At 45.9% G+C, this 14615-nt stretch overlaps 1 protein-coding gene and 1 long non-coding RNA gene across 2 annotated transcripts in view; both read left to right on the top strand.

Annotated features, from left to right (window-relative positions):
* Nucleotides 1-14615, top strand: part of LOC137431473 (complement C3 alpha chain-like) — a 65898-nt gene that overhangs the window by 45730 nt on the left and 5553 nt on the right. Inside the window, exon 7 of the mRNA XM_068122829.2 lies at nt 4036-4168. Within this exon, the coding sequence (XP_067978930.2) occupies nt 4036-4168 (133 nt within the window). The remainder of the gene's footprint in view (nt 1-4035; nt 4169-14615) is intronic.
* On the top strand, nt 82-625 carry LOC144889121 (uncharacterized). The gene is made up of 2 exons (XR_013621602.1): nt 82-452; nt 534-625. It is a non-coding gene; the product is annotated as an uncharacterized LOC144889121 (long non-coding RNA).

Raw genomic sequence — 14615 nt, 5'->3', positions numbered from 1 at the left:
GTGGAGGTGTGCTCTACCGAGTGCAGTTCTAGTTTTTCATGTATCCATCAAAAATTAAAGGTGAATAACTCTGAACAAATGTCGGGAAAATGATAAATGAGTAATTTTTATGGAGAGCAAGGCAAGGAATGCTTCTAAGTTCGTGGTTATGTTTATTAATTTTTTTGAACACATAATCGAGGCTCACAGAAAATTGAGACTATTATGATCGTTTAAATGAAATGTTTATTAAATGAGAGAAAGTGTCATTCAATTTCATCAAACCAGTTATGTCGACTACACAAAGGAGGAGGGTGCCGTGAGACATCTCTTCACTCCTGTCTCCAAGATGTACAACAACAGCAGGGAACAGGGACATCTGTGGAAGACAGAGGGCTGGGGTGGAGTGCATGGGATAAACAAGATGGACACTACAGGGGCTTTCAGGAAAGAAAACAGGGAATTTGAAGGAGGTGGGTTTGGGGTGGATTAATGGGGAAAGAAAAGATCAAGGTTTTGGATGGGGGAAGATATGAGATGGTGGTGTTTTGCAGCTGTTTTGAAGACCTGGAGGGAGGAGTGGGATTGAAGAGAGTGTGGGAGTTTGTTCCAGAGGTGGGGAAAAAGAGGAATGAAAGAGTGAAGGTGAGCCGAGAGTTTTGATTTTGGCGGTTTCACCAGAAAAGGGTTGCTGGCAGAACTTCTGCATCCTGAAGGAATATTTGGGAAACAAAGCACAGCACAGAGCAGGGGAGGCTAGGCCAGAGAGGAGACGTCGAAGACGAAGACTGCCAACCTGCCTGCGGTGAGAGAGTGAAAGGCCCTTAGAAACAGCTTCATCGCGGGAGACAAGGTGAAAGTGTGAGATTTGTCAGGATTGAAAGACATGTTCCACTTATTTGTTCCACTTAGTTTGTGATTTTGTCCAGGTCTGCAGAGAGTGAAGAGGATGCTGCCTGCCGATCTGAGGGTTGACAGATGGAGCGGCAGAGAGTGGAGTCGTCAGCAAAGAGATAAAGAGGATTTTCCAGAGAATCGGAGGGATCATGGATGAACACTAGAAAACACTGGGCCCAGAACACTGCCTTGAGGAACTACAGTCTGCATAGGAAGAGGAGATGAGAGCACTCCATTTAGAGCTACACGTTGACTAAGACAGGAGAGGAAGTCCGCAAGCCTTGAGTGGAGATTTCCATGAATACCAGAGGAGGAGAGTTTGGTGAGCAGGGTGGGGTGCCAGACCGTATCGAAGACACGAGAGATGTCAAGGGAGACAGCTCTGATTTCCTCTCTGGCATTGAGGACTTCCATCCATTGTTGAGACAGAAGCAGCATGTCCAGAGTAGAGTGACCTGGTCTGAACCCAAATTGATGATCAGAGATGAAGCCATTGGAGAAGAGGAAGGATTTAATATCAGAAGTGATAATGGATTCCGTGACCTTGCTGATGATTGAGAGCAGGCTGATTGGTCTATAGTTGCAAGGATCTGTTTTTGCACCTTTTTGTGTAAAGCGGTGATGTTGGCTGATTTCCAAGCTGATGGCAGATGACCTTGAGCAAAAGAGAGGGTGAAGAGAACAGAGAGAGGGAGTGAAAGAGCGGAAGAACAGGATTTTAGGACCCGTGGGCTGATGCCGTCTCATCCAGTTGCAGAATCAGAGTCGAGGATTGACAAAAACTTCTCCACCTTCTCAGGAGAAAAGGACACAGAGTCCAGCAGCAGCTGGGTACGACTGGGTAAGGTGGGAACAGAGAGAGACGGGTTTGGGAAACAAGATTTTAAGGCAAACACAGAGTTGATGCATTCAGCGTTTTCATGGGCAGTGTCAACTGTGTAGCCATTTGAAGTAAGGGAGCGGATGGAGGGGGAACAAACACCAGGAACAGATTTGACGAGATGCCACCAGGAAGCTTTAGCTTAATTTTTTTTGATTTCTTTTTTTGGTATACTGAATCGAGGCTCGTGAAAGAGCTAACATTTATTTCACAAACAAATCAACCAGACAAACAAAATATATAAAAAGAGGGAGCGGAAGACAAGATGGGGAGAGAAGGGGGAGCACACAAACATAACATTTGAGAGCAGGGAGATGTGTGGGAGGGAGAGGGCTTGGGGGGAGGATGCGTGGGAAGGGGGGGGGGGGGGGGATGGGAGAAGTATAAAACACAAGGACACCAAGCACTTTCCGGACAGAAGTTGGTATTTCAAAAAAGTGGATTTGGGGTGAAATTAGCGGGGGTAGAAAAGATCAAGGTTTTGGATGGGGGAAGATAAGAGATGGTGGTGAACAGCTGTTTTAAAGACCTGGGGGTGGAGTGGGATTGAAGAGAGTGAGGGAGTTTGTTCCAGAGGCGGGAGAAAAGAGGAGTGAAGGTGAGCAGAGAGTCTTGATTTTGGCAGTTTAACCATAAGAGGGTTGCAGGCAGATCTTGTGCGACCTGTAGGAATATTTGGGGGACAGAGCCCAGAGAGAGCTGGGGGGGGGGGGGCAAGGCCAGAGAGGAGTCGGTAGAAGACGGAAAGACCACCAACCTGCCTCTGGTGAGTGAGTGAAAGGCCCTTGGAGTTAGCTTTATCGTGGGAGATTCCAATGATTCTGAACGCTTTGGTTTCAACAGCGTGAAGACGAGCTAGGTGTGAGGCAGGAGCACCAGCCCAGAGGGGAGAGCAGTATTCCATTGAGCTGCGGATGAAAGCCTTTTATGTGGTGAGAAGCTCAGGTGTGCCAATGAAGGTCTTCGCACAACGGAGGATGCCCAGTCGGCGACTGGCTTTGGAGGCCAGATTTGAAATGTGGTTTTCCCAGGAAAGATCATGGCAGATAGTGAGACCCAAAAGCTTGAGTGACAGAACTTGTTGGAGAGGATTATTCAGAAAGTGGATGTGAGGGTTGTCCAGTCGGTCTTTTCGGAGAGACATCGTAAGAGTGTGAGATTTGTCAGGATTGAAAGACATGTTCCACTTGTTTGCCCAGTCTGTGATTTTGTCCAGGTCTGCAGAGAGTGAGGAGGCTGCAGACTGCTGATCTGAGGGATGAGGAATGGTGCGACAGAGAGTAGAGTCATCAGCAAAGAGATAGAGAGGATTTTCAAGAGAGTCAGATAAATCATTGATGAAGACCAGAAAACGCACAGGGCCCAGAACACTGCCTTGGGGAACTCCAGCCCGAACAGGAAGAGGAGATGAGAGAAACCCATTCAGGGCCACACGTTGACTATGACTAGAGACGAAACCCGCCAGCCATGCGTGGAGATTTCCATGGATACCGAAGGATGAGAGTTTGGTGAGCAGAGCGGGGTGCCAGACCGTATCGAAGGCACGTGATATGTCAAGGGAGACAGCTCTAATTTCCTGTTTGGCATTGAGGACCTCCATCCATTGTTGAGAAAGCAGAAGCAGCATGTCCAGAGTAGAGTGACCAGGTCTGAAACCAAATTGATGATCAGAGATCAAGCCATTGGAGAAGAGGAAAGATTTCATATCTGAAGCAATGATGCATTCCATGACTTTGCTGATAATTGGGAGAAGGCTGATTGGTCTGTAGTTGCTAGGATCTGGTTTTGCACCTTTTTTTGCAAAGCGGTGATGTTGGCTGATTTCCAAGCAGATGGCAGATGACCTTGAGCAAAAGATAGGGTGAAGAGAACAGAGAGAGGGAGTGAAAGAGCGGAAGAACAGGATTTTAGGACCCGTGGGCTGATGCCTTCAGGTCCAGTTGCAGAATCAGAGTCGAGGGTTGACAGAAACTTTTCCACCTTGTCAGGAGGAAAGGACACAGAGTCCAGGAGCAGCTGGGTACGACTGGGTACCGTGGGTACAGAGAGGGATGGGTTTGGGACACAAGATTTAGAGGCAAACACAGTTGAGGCATTCAGCTTCTTCACGTGCGTTTTTCACTTTTGCGTGTGTTGATGCTCGTGTTGTTGTTTTCATCTGTTTGAGTTATTTTAATTTTATCTTATTATGCTTCTCTCTTGGCATGACATGTATTGTTGACGAGATGAGGATATATGGTGAATTTGATTGACTAATCTGCTTCTCTCTTTATATTCAGGAAAGTATGACACTGAACCAGGCACAAAGGGCAAGTTTGTCCTTTCATCTGGGTGCGAGGCAATCGGTAAAATCCAGGAAGGTGAAACATACCTTGTGATTGGCCTTAGTTCACAGAGCAACACTGACAAAAGGTAAGACGATCAATGAATAGCTCGATTTATTTTATGGCCCTTTTCATTTAAAATATATTCTCAAAACCTTTTTTTGTACACCAAGTCGAGGCTTGTGTAAGAGCTAACACATATAACATATAATAAATAGAAGGGGAGAGAGAGGGAAGCACAACAACAAAAGAGATCAGGGCCATCAGGAGATCTGTGGAAGAGAGAGGGCAGGGGCGGGGTACATGGGATAAACAAGATGGACACTACAGAGACGTTCAGGAAAGAAATCGGAATTTGAAAAAGGTGGATTTGAGGCGTATTAACGGGGGTTGAAAAGATCAAGGTTTTGGATGGGGGAAGATAAGAGATGGTGGTGAACAGATGTTTTGAAGACCGGGAGGGAGGAGTGGGATTGAATGTTTATTTATTATTATTATTTTTCTTTCTTTGTATACAGGATCGAGGCTCGTGAAAGAGCAAACATTTATCACACAAAAAATCAAACCGACACACAAAACATATAATAAGGGTCGTGGTAGACAAGATGGGGATCTAGAAAGGGAAGGACACAAACACAACATTTGAGATCAGGGACATCGGGAGATCTGTGAGAGGGAGACGGCTTGGGGGGCGGAAGCATAGGAGGCGGGGGGGGGGGGGCGAAGTATAAAACACAAGGACACTGCAAGGACTTCCAGGAAAGAAGTTGGTATTTCAAAAAAGTGGATCTGGGGTGAAATTAGTGGCGGTAGAAAAGATCAAGGTTTTTGATGGGGGAAGATATGAGATGGTGGTGAACAGCTGTTTTAAAGATCTGGAGGGAGGAGTGGGATTGAAGAGAGTGAGGGAGTTTGTCCCAGAGGCGGGAGAAAAGAGGAATGAAGGAGTGAAGGTGAGCAGAGAGTCTTGATTTTGGCAGTTTGACCATAAGAGGGTTGCAGGCAGATCTTGTGCGACCTGCAGGAATATTTGGGGGACAGAGCCCAGAGAGAGCTGGGGGAGCAAGGCCGGAGAGGAGTCGGTAGAAGACAGAAAGACCACCAACCTGCCTGCGGTGAGTAAGTGAAAGGCCCTCGGAGTTAGCTTCATCACGGGAGATTCCAATGATTCTGAAAGCTTTGGTTTTAACAGCGTGAAGCCGAGCTAGGTGTGAGGCAGGAGCACCGGCCCAGAGGGGAGAACAGTATTCCATTGAGCTGCGGATGAAAGCCTTGTATGTGGTGAGGAGCTCAGGTGTGCCAAGGAAGGACTTTGCACGACGGTGGATGCCCAGTCAGCGACTGGCTTTGGAGGCCAGATTGGAAATGTGGTTTTCCCAGGAAAGATCATGGCAGATAGTGAGACCCAACAGCTTGAGTGACAGATCTTCTTGGAGAGGATTGTTCAGAAAGTAGATGGGAGGGTTGTCCACTCAGTCTTTTCAGAGAGACGTAGTAAGAGTGTGGGATTTGTCAGTATTGAAGGACATGTTCCACTTGTTTGACCAGTCTGTGATTTTATCCAGGTCTGCAGAGAGTGAGGAGGCTGCATACTGCCGATCTGAGGGATGAGGAATGGAGCGGCAGTGAGTGGAGTCATCAGCAAAGAGGTGGAGAGGATTTTCAAGAGAGTCAGAGAGATCATTGATGAAGACCAGAAAATGCACAGGGCCAAGGGGAACTCCAGCCTGAAGAGGAACGGGAGATGAGAGAAACCCATTCAGGGCCACACGTTGACTACCACTAGAGAGGAAGTCCGTAAGCCATGCGTGGAGATTTCCCTGGATACCATAGGAGGAAAGTTTGGTGAGCAGAGCGGGGAGCCAGACCATATCGAAGGCACGTGATATGTCAAGGGAGACAGCTCTAATTTCCTGTTTGGCATTGAGGACCTCCATCCATTGTTGAGACAGCAGAAGCAGCATGTCCAGAGTAGAGTGACCTGGTCTGAAACCAAATTGATGGTCAGAGATCAAGCCATTGGAGAAGAGGAAAGATTTGATATCCGAAGCAATGATGGATTCCATGACTTTGCTGATAATTGGGAGAAGGCTGATTGGTCTGTAGTTGCAAGGATCTGTTTTTGCACATTTTTTGTGTAAAGCGGTAAAGTTGGCTGATTTCCAAGCAGATGGCAGATGACCTTGAGCAAAAGAGAGGGTGAAGAGAACAGAGAGAGGGAGTGAAAGAGCGGCAGAGCAGGATTTTAGGACCCGTAGGCTGATGCCGTCAGGTCCAGTTGCAGAATCAGGTCTTTCTGGTCTTCATCAATGATCTCTCTGACTCTCTTGAAAATCCTCTCCACCTCTTTGCTGATGACTCCACTGTCTGCCGCTCCATTCCTCATCCCTCATATCGGCAGAATCTCTTGAGGAGGAGGGGTGAGAGGGGGGAAATGGAGAAAAAATGAGTGTGGGGAGATTATAAGGGGAGGGGCAAGGGGGAAGTTTATGAGGGGAGAGGTTAGGGGGGAGTTTATGAGGGAAGGGGCAAGGGGGGGATTTGAAAGGGATGGGAGGTGGGGGAGATTTGGACGGGAGGGGTGGGGGGGGGAGTTTAGGAGGGGAGGGGCGAGGGGGAGTCTAAGAGGGGAGGGGTGAGGGGGGAGTTTAGGAGGGGAGGGGCGAGGGGGAGTCTAAGAGGGGAGAGGTTAGGGGGGAGTTTAGGAGGGAAGGGGCAAGGGGGGAGATTTGAAAGGGATGCGGGATGGGGAAGATTTGGAGGCGAGGGGTGAGTTTGGATTTTAGAAAGTGTTGTACGATTCATGGGAAACGAACATTTATTGCAAAATGAGTTTCTTGTGACCTTCGAGTCAGAGATACGTTTAAGGACGCTGGAGGGGGGGGGGGGGGGGGGGTGGAGTGCAGGAGAGTTTAGGGAATGTAGAAAGGAGGAGCTGTAAAAGATGGATTTTTTTTTTGGAATGAATAGATTTGGTGAGCAAGTCGAAAGCAACCTTTTAAAGAAGAAGAAAAAAGTGTTATAATATACGACAGAATATTTTAAACATTTTTAAATTGAACAGTGAAAACTATCTGGGGAATTGAGTGAAAATGGGGGTGAAATGGGGGTGAAACACATGGTCGAAGAACGAACGAACGAAAAGAACAAAAAGGAATTATTTTTTTTTTGAGTTAGGATTTTAAACAAGGAAGTATGGGGTGAAAAGACTGAGAAAAAACTGAGAGAACGAGAGTAGAAGGACCACAATCGACCGCTGAGGGAAAACAAAGCCTCAAGGTAGGAAGCTTCAAGAACTCGGCCGCAAATAACACGGCACGAAATACTCGACTATTTTATACAGGTATGAAAGATTAACACCGAGAATATTCAGAGGGACACACTATAGGTACACACACGTAAGATAGATACAGTTTCGACAAAAATACAATTGTGAACAATTACTTAACTTCGAGCGTGCGTGAAGATCGTGGACAACTTCGAAAAACCGTGACCGCCCCGACAAGATCTCGCGAGATCTCGAGATCTCGAGATATGTTGATACAAATTTTGACTTCGATTTATCAATCAAAACAATACTCCCTTTCAGGATTAAATTTCCTTCCAACACAACTATTTCATTTCAAATCCCTCTAAGAAAGCATAAGGATTATAATTTTTAAAGCATTTTAAACTAAATTTTCTTTGTTGTGACGTTTACAAGGTTGGCTCGAATTTGGTTTGCTGCATTTTCAGTTTAGTCGCTTCAGTTATATGGAAAGATCAAAAAAGTGCGTTCTCCCACCTTAAGCATCTCCATGACATCACCATCACGATGAGCTCACTGTAATTCCTAAATGTCATACGAAGCTCACTGTAATCCCGAAATGTCACACTTACCCCACTGCAATCCCTAAATGTCACACTGACCTCACTGCAATCGCTAAATGTCACACGAAGCTCACTGCAATCCCTAAATGTCACACTGAGCTCACTGCAATCCCTAAAGGTCACACTGAGCTCACTGCAATCCCTGAAGGTCACACTGAGCTCACTGCAATCCCTGAAGGTCACACTGAGCTCACTGTAATCCCTAAATGTCACACTGAGCTCACTACAATCCCTAAAGGTCACACTGAGCTCACTGCAATCCCTAAATGTCACATTGAGCTCACTGCAATCCCTAAAGGTCACACTGAGCTCACTGCAATCCCTAAAGGTCACACTGAGCTCACTGCAATCCCTAAATGTCACACTGACCTCAATGCAATCCCTAAATGTCACACTGAGCTCACTGCAATCCCTAAATGTCACACTGAGCTCAATGCATTCCCTAAAGGTCACACTGAGCTCACTGTAATCCCTAAAGGTCACACTGAGCTCACTGCAATCCCTAATGGTCACACTGAGCTCACTGCAATCCCTAATGGTCACATTGAGCTCACTGCAATCCATAAATGTCACACTGACCTCACTGCAATCCCTAAATGTCACATTGAGCTCACTGCAATCGCTAAAGGTCACACTGAGCTCACTGCAATCCCCAAAGGTCACACTGAGCTCACTGCAATCCCTAAATGTCACACTGAGCTCACTGCAATCCCTAAAGGTCACACTGAGCTCACTGCAATCCCTAAAGGTCACACTGAGCTCACTGCAATCCCTAAAGGTCACACTGAGCTCACTCCAATCCCTAAAGGTCACACTGAGCTCACTGCAATCCCTGAAGGTCACACTGAGTTCACTGCAATCCCTGAAGGTCAAACTGAGCTCACTGCAATCCCTAAAGGTCACACTGAGCTCACTGCAATCCCTAAAGGTCACACTGAGCTCACTGCAATCCCTAAAGGTCACACTGAGCTCACTGCAATCCCTAAAGGTCACACTGAACTCACTGCAATCCCTAAATGTCACACTGACCTCAATGCAATCCCTAAATGTCACACTGAGCTCACTGCAATCCTAAATGTCACACGGAGCTCAATGCATTCCCTAAAGGTCACACTGAGCTCACTACAATCCCTAAAGGTCACACTGAGCTCACTGCAATCCCTAATGGTCACACTGAGCTCACTGCAATCCCTAATGGTCACATTGAGCTCACTGCAATCCCTAAATGTCACACTGACCTCACTGCAATCTCTAAATGTCACATTGAGCTCACTGCAATCGCTAAAGGTCACACTGAGCTCACTGCAATCCCGAAAGGTCACACTGAGCTCACTGCAATCCCTAAAGGTCACACTGAGCTCACTGGAATCCCTAAAGGTCACACTGAGCTCACTGCAATCCCTGAAGGTCACACTGAGTTCACTGCAATCCCTGAAGGTCAAACTGAGCTCACTGCAATCCCTAAAGGTCACACTGAGCTCACTGCAATCCCTAAATGTCACACTGACCTCAATGCAATCCCTAAATGTCACACTGAGCTCACTGCAATCCCTAAATGTCACACGGAGCTCAATGCATTCCCTAAAGGTCACACTGAGCTCACTACAATCCCTAAAGGTCACACTGAGCTCACTGCAATCCCTAATGGTCACACTGAGCTCACTGCAATCCCTAATGGTCACATTGAGCTCACTGCAATCCCTAAATGTCACACTGACCTCACTGCAATCCCTAAATGTCACACTGAGCTCGCTGCAATCCCTAAAGGTCACAATGAGCTCACTGCAATCCCTAAAGGTCACACTAAGCTCACTGCAGTCCCTAAAGGTCACACTGAGCTCACTGCAATCCCTAATGGTCACACTGAGCTCGCTGCATTCTCTAAAGGTCACACTGAGCTCACTGCAATCCCTAATGGTCACACTGAGCTCGCTGCAATCCCTAATGGTCACACTGAGTTCACTGCAATCCCTAAAGGTCACACTGAGCTCACTGCAATCCCTAAAGGTCACACTGAGCTCACTGCAACCCCTAATGGTCACACTGAGCTCGCTGCAATCCCTAAAGGTCACACTGAGCTCACTGCAATCCCTAATGGTCACACTGAGCTCGCTGCAATCCCTAAAGGTCACACTGAGCTCACTGCAATCCCTAAAGGTCACACTGAGCTCACTGCAATCCCTAATGGTCACACTGAGCTCATTGTAAGTGACATGATGTTAAGGCTTAAGGCTGAAAACAGACTTTATATATTATGTTTACAGCCGGCGAAGCCGGTGTTGTGAATGAACACGTATTATGTTGAAAAGCCAGATTTTGCTGGATCCTTTGATAATGCATTATTATCTACCCATAGTAACACCATGATGTCACCGTCACGTTGCAATATACCGCAACATATCGCGAGCGTCTCGCAGCACGAATCAAGTGTCATGAGCAATGGTTCAGAATGTAATGGTTCGGTAACACCTCCATTTGGAACCCACTTTTTAGGGTCGCAGTGTAGTGACGTTTTCTAATGTGTAAGTTGCGTTTCAGGAAATGGAACTGTTTACAAGAGCTCTGTGCATTTATTTGTTATGTGCAAGATGGTCTAGTCAATTGTGAAGATGGTCTATATGTACATTCGTTGCTTTACAGTCATTTGGTATCTGTATTATCTGATAATTGCTCACTGGATGGTTATATCGATTTAAAGTAGCTCAGATATAAAGTTTTCCAAAGTAATAATAATAATTGTAAAACTTACCAGACAGAGCGATGATAATTTGTGTTGTGTGGATGTTAAATATTGTGCTGTCGAAGGATTTATTTACTTCCTTGTTAATTGTGATCCACAGTGAAGTACAAAAGCAGTGAATACAAGCTACTTTACCTGGTTGTTTTTCCAAAATGACCACCCCTCCCAAAATTCAAATTATGGTTTCGCTATCACAATGAGCTCACTGCAATCCCATTGCTCACTGCAATCCCATTGCTCACTGCAAACCCATTGCTCACTGCAAACCCATTGCTCACTGCAAACCAATTGCTCACTGCAAACCCATTGCTCACTGCAAACCCATTGCTCACTGCAATCCCATTGCTCACTGCAAACCCATTGCTCACTGCAAACCCATTGCTCACTGCAATCCCATTGCTCACTGCAAACCCATTGCTCACTGCAATCCCATTGCTCACTGCAAACCCATTGCTCACTGCAAACCCATTGCTCACTGCAATCCCATTGCTCACTGCAAACCCATTGCTCACTGCAATGCAAACATTAAAAATCTCATGGTATCTCTTGAAAGGACACGCATTGTGTGCAAGTGGGATTGACAGGATGGCCGACAGGTATGCACACGTACCTCTAAGTTGTCTAGCCAGGGTTCGAATCCAGACTCAGCTACAAACCGTCATCCCGGTATTTCACAGGCAAGGCGAGGCATCAATGTGTGTGCCGTCCCTCGGATGGACATTAGACGGGCATACCGTCTGGCGGCATTCGTTGGTGGACGTTAAATATCCTGCGGTGTCCTTCGCGAAGAGTAGGCAAGCTATCACCGGCACCATGACCAAGTTCTAAATTTCTCGACTAAGCAGCAGAGGGCACTGCATCGGCGGCACAGCCACGCCCTCAGCCAATGATGCTATCCCACGGCCTTGTGCTACATACGAATGAAGAAGAATTGCGTGCCAGTTCCCCGATATAGATATCCCTGCCAATGATGATTAAATGCAATTTAATTGCAGAGGAAATAGGAATTTGATGGGTGTTCATTTAAATGGTCTTCATGGTATAAGAACCAGGGCCCAGTGGCTATAAGCCCGGATAAGCACTATCCTGTGGATAGATCACCTATCCTTTGGATAAAATATATTCACAGGATAGTGCTTATCCACTGATTAAGTTATCCAGGTTTCTAGCAACCTGGCCCAGGTTTACAAAGTTTATGGGATTGAAAAATGAAGCTAAGGAGGTTTGGGAATAGTGCAGTCATGTTGGGCCAAATGTCCTCCTCCTGTGTCTAAAAATACCCATATACAGTCAACCCTCGTTAATCCGACCCCGTTTAATCCGGAAGTCTCTCTACCCGACCAATACATCCAGGAACAGATTTCCGCCATCCTTTTTATCCCTCTAATCCACAAAATCGTTTATCCGACAATCTCGCTAATCCGACATTGGGTGCTGGGAACAAATAGTAAGGGAAACATATGAAAATCTGTTAACTAAATTGTTACCAAAAAATTGTCTTCACCAATATGTTTGTAAAGGTGTGTAATAACATGTGTTAAAATGTTGAAGGTCAACTCCCGTGGGAAACCCAGGAAAAAAGCTGTTGAATTCGGGTACCGAAAAATTATTTTCGAGAATTTTTATTTTTTTTAATCGGCCCTTAAGTAACTTATGAGGGGTCAAATAAGGGTTTTTCATGATTCTGAGTTGATTGTTAACATTTATATTTCACCACAGACACTCCTTTGTGGAAAAATAATTTCTAAATATATCTCATTTTCTACTTTGCAGGACATGGAGTCTAGCAATATGGATGAAGACGTTACTCCACCTGTGCTCAATTGCTTCATCTGTGCACGCTCGGATACACCAGCTGAAAGGCTCATACAGGCAACTCCAAAGGGATACTCAACTTTATTGAAACAAGCAGAAACTGTCGAAAATGTTAGTTGTGGAACGTATGAAGGAGGCTCAAAAGGAAGGAAAACTGAGGTACCACCAGAAGTGTAAAAATGATCTGTACAACAACTTTGTTGCAACCACCAAGAAGTCAGCTCAAGCATCAAAGGCAGAGAAAGAGTCATCAAAGTTGAAGAGAAGACGCATTACTTGTGAGTTCAGTTCATCAACTGGCTGCAGTTCTAGAAGATCACAGTCAGTTGACCTCCTGTATAAGGATGTATGCATTCTTTGCAACCAACCAGCCCAGCTCTACAAAAATAATCCAGCACAAGCTAGAAAGAAATACAGAGTGCCAGATAATTTGACTGCAGATACACTGAAGGCAAGCTTGCTGAAGACAGCACGGAGTCGCGGGGATGACTGGGGCACTGAAGTCACTGGACGCCTGGAAGGGATCAACGACTTGGTAGCAGAAGAAACACTGTACCATTTGCGATGCAAACTTATGTTTGCGAGAGGTGACAGTTTGTCCAAGACTGATGAGGAAGGAAAAAGGAAGAGAGGACAGAGGAGTATTGATGAGGAGCGAGAGGCAGTTTTTATTGAATTCTGCGAATGGTTAGACTCAGAATTAGAGCATGGGGTAATGAACATGGACCAAGTCCATGAAAAGCTGCAGGAGTTTGATCAGTCACCAGAGAAGAGCCTTTCTTATTCAAAGCATTGGCTAAAGATAAAACTTCTAGAGAAATACGAAGACACCTTGTATTTCACAACACAGGAAAGAAGGGCAGATGTACTCTGTCTCAAAGATGGCACCGACAATATTCTGCGAGAGCATCATGCTAATCTTGAACATGGAGATGAGAAGACTCAGATCATAAAGACGGCACTCAAGTTCATATCCAATGATATTGCCTTGATTGATTTAGGTCCAAAGTCATACCCCACCACACACAGTATGACTGACATCGATAGTCAGCTGACACTTGTTCCTGCAAGCCTTCAGATGTTCTTGAGACCGATTGTCAAGACAGACGAAAGAGTTGCCGTTTGGGGGCAGAATTTTATTAAGGCCTGTCGACCTCGGTCTGGAGTATTGCCACACCAAATGGGGCTTGCCATACAACTTGATCATAGATTTGGGTCAGAATGGATGCTCAACAAGTTCCACCGGCTGGGATACACTGAGTCTTACACGGAGACACAAAACTACAAATACTGCTTCCTTAATAGTAGGAGTGGAGATGATGTTCCAGATACTTCTGGCACTCTTGACACCATTGTGGAGGAAACCGATGAACAGATCAATGATGAGGTTGCGGTTGATGCTGCGCTTGAGGATCAATCAGTGATGACAGCCAAAGTGTCAGCCAGTGAAAGTGAATTGTCAAGTAATGATCAGGTGGTCTTTATGGAGGTTGGGGAAACAAACAATGCAGTCACTCAGTTTGTTGGAGACAATATAGATTTAAACATTGTCTCTATTCACGGAAACACTCCCTTTCACTCAATGGGTTGGATCGAAGTCACCTCTCCGGCACCACCTTTGCCAGATCCACAGACAACAGCAGCTTTCACCTGGGTGAAGTTGAAGGCACTCGACAAAGCTAAGATCCTGAGAGGAACTGAAGTAAAGATTATTCCATTTACGAACAGGAAACAGATAGGAACGAACGCGATCATGTTTCTCCCCCTCGCTGAGCTTTCCTCCTCCCTGGCTCATGATCAGCCACTCCTCACTCCAGGTGACACACTCTGGGCAGCGGGGTGGGTGATCAAAGCCAACGATCCTGAGCTCCCACACTCCAACTGGAATGGCTGGATGAAGAGAATCCATGCTAATGATGCAAAGCAGAGCACACAGATCGAGTTCCTCCCAGTTATTGAAGGAGACCCTAATGACCTCAACACCAATAATAGTGCAGCGGCATAGCAAACCAATTGTGCATTTTGTGATGGAAGCACCAAATTTGGCAGAATGATAGAATATTATATGGAGAACATTTTCAGATATGGAACCACTTTGGAATTCACCCCA

Source organism: Myxine glutinosa, unplaced genomic scaffold, assembly GCF_964187855.1.
Source record: "Myxine glutinosa unplaced genomic scaffold, kmMyxGlut1.1 SCAFFOLD_937, whole genome shotgun sequence".
Taxonomy (NCBI): Eukaryota; Metazoa; Chordata; class Myxini; order Myxiniformes; family Myxinidae; genus Myxine; species Myxine glutinosa.
The sequence above is the reverse complement of the archived record's forward strand: the minus strand, read 5'-3'. Positions and strand labels throughout refer to the sequence as shown.